At 46.7% G+C, this 2866-nt stretch overlaps 1 protein-coding gene across 3 annotated transcripts in view; it reads left to right on the top strand.

Moving 5' to 3' along the window:
* The window catches only part of PRDM11 (PR/SET domain 11), an 86121-nt gene that overhangs the window by 47039 nt on the left and 36216 nt on the right, over positions 1–2866 (top strand). For all 3 annotated transcript variants that reach the window (XM_027837902.1, XM_027837903.1, XM_027837901.1), the window contains exon 4: positions 1087–1349. In XM_027837902.1, the coding sequence (XP_027693703.1) occupies positions 1087–1349 (263 nt within the window). The remainder of the gene's footprint in view (positions 1–1086; positions 1350–2866) is intronic.

The raw sequence follows: 2866 nt of genomic DNA, 5'->3' as shown, positions 1-2866 counted from the left end.
AGAATGTCAGAGCTGAAAGAGGCCAACAAGAATTTATTTATCAGTCAACAAGAATTTATTTATTAATTTTAAATTTTTTTTAATCCCTCCTATTTCTGTCCCCTTTGAAAAGAGAAAAACAGAAACAAAATCCTTGTAATGAACGTGTGGAGCAAGCAAACAAATTACCTTAACAGCCAAAAAAACCTGTACTTCCTGACCTGTCCTCTACGCTGTTACCTCTCTGGAAGGAGGAGGGTGGCGCATTTCATTGTGAATCCTTAGAATCGTGGTTGGCTATTGCTATGGCTACTATGTGTCTGACACGTGCTGGGTTCTGGGGACACAAATAATAAGTATGAACCAGTCCCTGCCCTGGAGGAGCTGATACTAATGAGGTAGACAACAAGTGTATCTAGAAATACATACAAACTAGTGGCAAATAAACACAATGTAGTTGAGTATGTGGTTTGGGAGGGAGGGAACTGGTCTTGGGAAAGCCTTCCTGTAGGAGACGATCTCATCCATGGATCATAAGTTTAGAGTTGGAAGAAGCCTTGGGACTCTGAGTCCAACGAGAGGTTAAGTAGTATGCCCAAGGTCCCGCAGGAAGAAACCGGGACGGTCTGGACCTAAACCCCGGCCATAGCTTTAGACTAAGTCCAGCTCTCTCATTTAAACAACAAGAAGAATAATGATAATAGCAGCTAAATATTTATATAGGACCTACAATGTGCCAGGCACTGTGCTCAGTGCTTTTTACAAATATTTTCTCATTTGATCCTCACAACAATCCCGGAAGGTATGTGCTATTATTATCCCCACTTTACAGATGAGGAAACCGAGGCAGGCAGAGGTTGTGAGTTGCCCAGAGTCACACAGGTAGTAAGTGTCAGGTGTAAGATTTGAACCTGGATTTTTTGACTTGGAAGTTCAGTGTGCTTTACACTCTACTATGCTACCTCCCCACGCTCCCTTGTTCCCAGTGTCCCTGCAGTCCCTCCCTTGGGAGCCAGGTGAGGCCAATGAGACGTGCCTGTTAGGTGTGAATGCTACCTCCCTGCTCCCCAATAGCTAATTCCCTCTTTCTGCCTTTTGCCCCTGCAGTCTGCGAGTCCTGCCAAGAGTACTTTGTCGATGAATGCCCCAACCATGGTCCCCCTGTGTTTGTGTCCGACACGCCCGTGCCCATGGGCATCCCTGACCGAGCAGCTCTCACCATCCCACCTGGCATGGAGGTGGTCAAGGAGGCCAGTGGGCAAAATGATGTGCGCTGCATGAATGAGGTCATCCCTAAGGGGCACATTTTCGGACCTTACGAAGGGCAGATCTCGACGCAGGATAAATCGGCCGGCTTCTTCTCCTGGTTGGTGAGTTTCCCCTCTGCTGCTCACTTGGGACATCCCTGGGGAAGGGATTCAGTGCCAGAGCCTAGGTCTCAGCTCATGGACCCTTCCTCCATCACAAAAGAGATGTGGGTAGTAAACCCTGCTGTGCCCACAGACTGAGGCCCAGGGCAGCTAAGGAGCCCACCCCACAATAGGACAATTCATTAGCAAACATTGTGGCACATTGGCAAAGAGCTGGATTGGGATTTGGGCTCTGGGTTCAAATCCAGGTCTACTACTTCTGTGACTTTGGGCAAGTCACTTGACCTCTTTCTGCCTCCATTTCCATATTTGTAAGATGAGGGGGTTAGATTCAGTGAACTCTAAAGTCCCTTTCAGCTCTAAAGCTATGATCATATTGTAGAATCGTGGTTGGCCATTACTCAGCAAGACTTTATTAAGTACCTACTATGTGTCTGGCACATGCTAGGTGCTAGGGATACAAATAATAAGAATGAACCAATCCCTGCCCTCGAGGAGCTCCACTAATGGGATAGACAACAAGCATATCTATAAATACATACAAACTAATAAACACAATGAGGTTGAGTACAACGTTGTTTGGGAAGTGGGTGCCAACAAAGTGGCTTTTGGACAAAGAATGTCAGAGTTGGATGGATGTTCTGTAGTCTTCTGCATTTCTTCTCTCTTTCGTGCTTTCTGGGATACAAGATGCCTAAGTGAGGATGTGGTGGGTCATCTGGAGCAAAGCTTCATTCTTCCTCAGGTTTCCCAGCAGAAGCCCTTAACGGCTATGCCAATAAGATAGGGCAAAATCCTGCACTTCCTCTTAGTTAAAGATATTAAGGGGAGATGAAACAGAGTGAAGCTGGTGTGAGAGACAAGGTGATGATGGCTGTGGTCAGGGAGGGCAAAGCTGAGCTCCAAAGGGAGGTCCCTCCAGCAGGGGCACTCTGGTGGTGAAGGGGCCACCCAAGGAAAGATGGCATTCCCTATGTTGTGAAGGCAATGCTGGTGTCCTTGTGAAAAATAAAGACAAGGTCAAGGTTCAGCCATCATGGCGCCTGTTGCCAAGAAGGGAGCTGACCTGTGACTCAGGATTACATCCAAGGCTAATACCTTTGCCTGATTCTCTTACTGGCCATTTGTAAAAATGCCTCATTAGAGTGTCTATATAATAAGAAAGAAGGAGGAGGAGAGGGAGAAAAGGAAAAGGAGGAGAAGAATGTCAGAGCCTCAGAGGAGCCTTAGAACACAGAGTGTCAGAGTGGGGAGAGACCTTAGGAAATAGGATGTTAGAGCTGGGAGGAAACTTAAAACAGAGTGTGGAGCTGAGAAGGACCTTCGAAGAGAATGTCAGAGGTGGGAAGAACCTTGGAATGTTAGAACACAGAATGTTAGAGCCAGGAGTATTCTTAGAACGTGGAATGTCAGAGCTGTGAGGGACCTTAGAACATAGAATGTCAGAGCTGAGAGGAAATCTTAGAACATAGAATGTCAGAGCTGGGAGGGACCTTAGAACACAGAATGTCAGAGCT

The sequence above is a fragment of the Vombatus ursinus genome, unplaced genomic scaffold, assembly GCF_900497805.2.
Source record: "Vombatus ursinus unplaced genomic scaffold, bare-nosed wombat genome assembly UNPS02014822.1, whole genome shotgun sequence".
NCBI classification, from domain to species: domain Eukaryota; kingdom Metazoa; phylum Chordata; class Mammalia; order Diprotodontia; family Vombatidae; genus Vombatus; species Vombatus ursinus.
The sequence above is the reverse complement of the archived record's forward strand: the minus strand, read 5'-3'. Positions and strand labels throughout refer to the sequence as shown.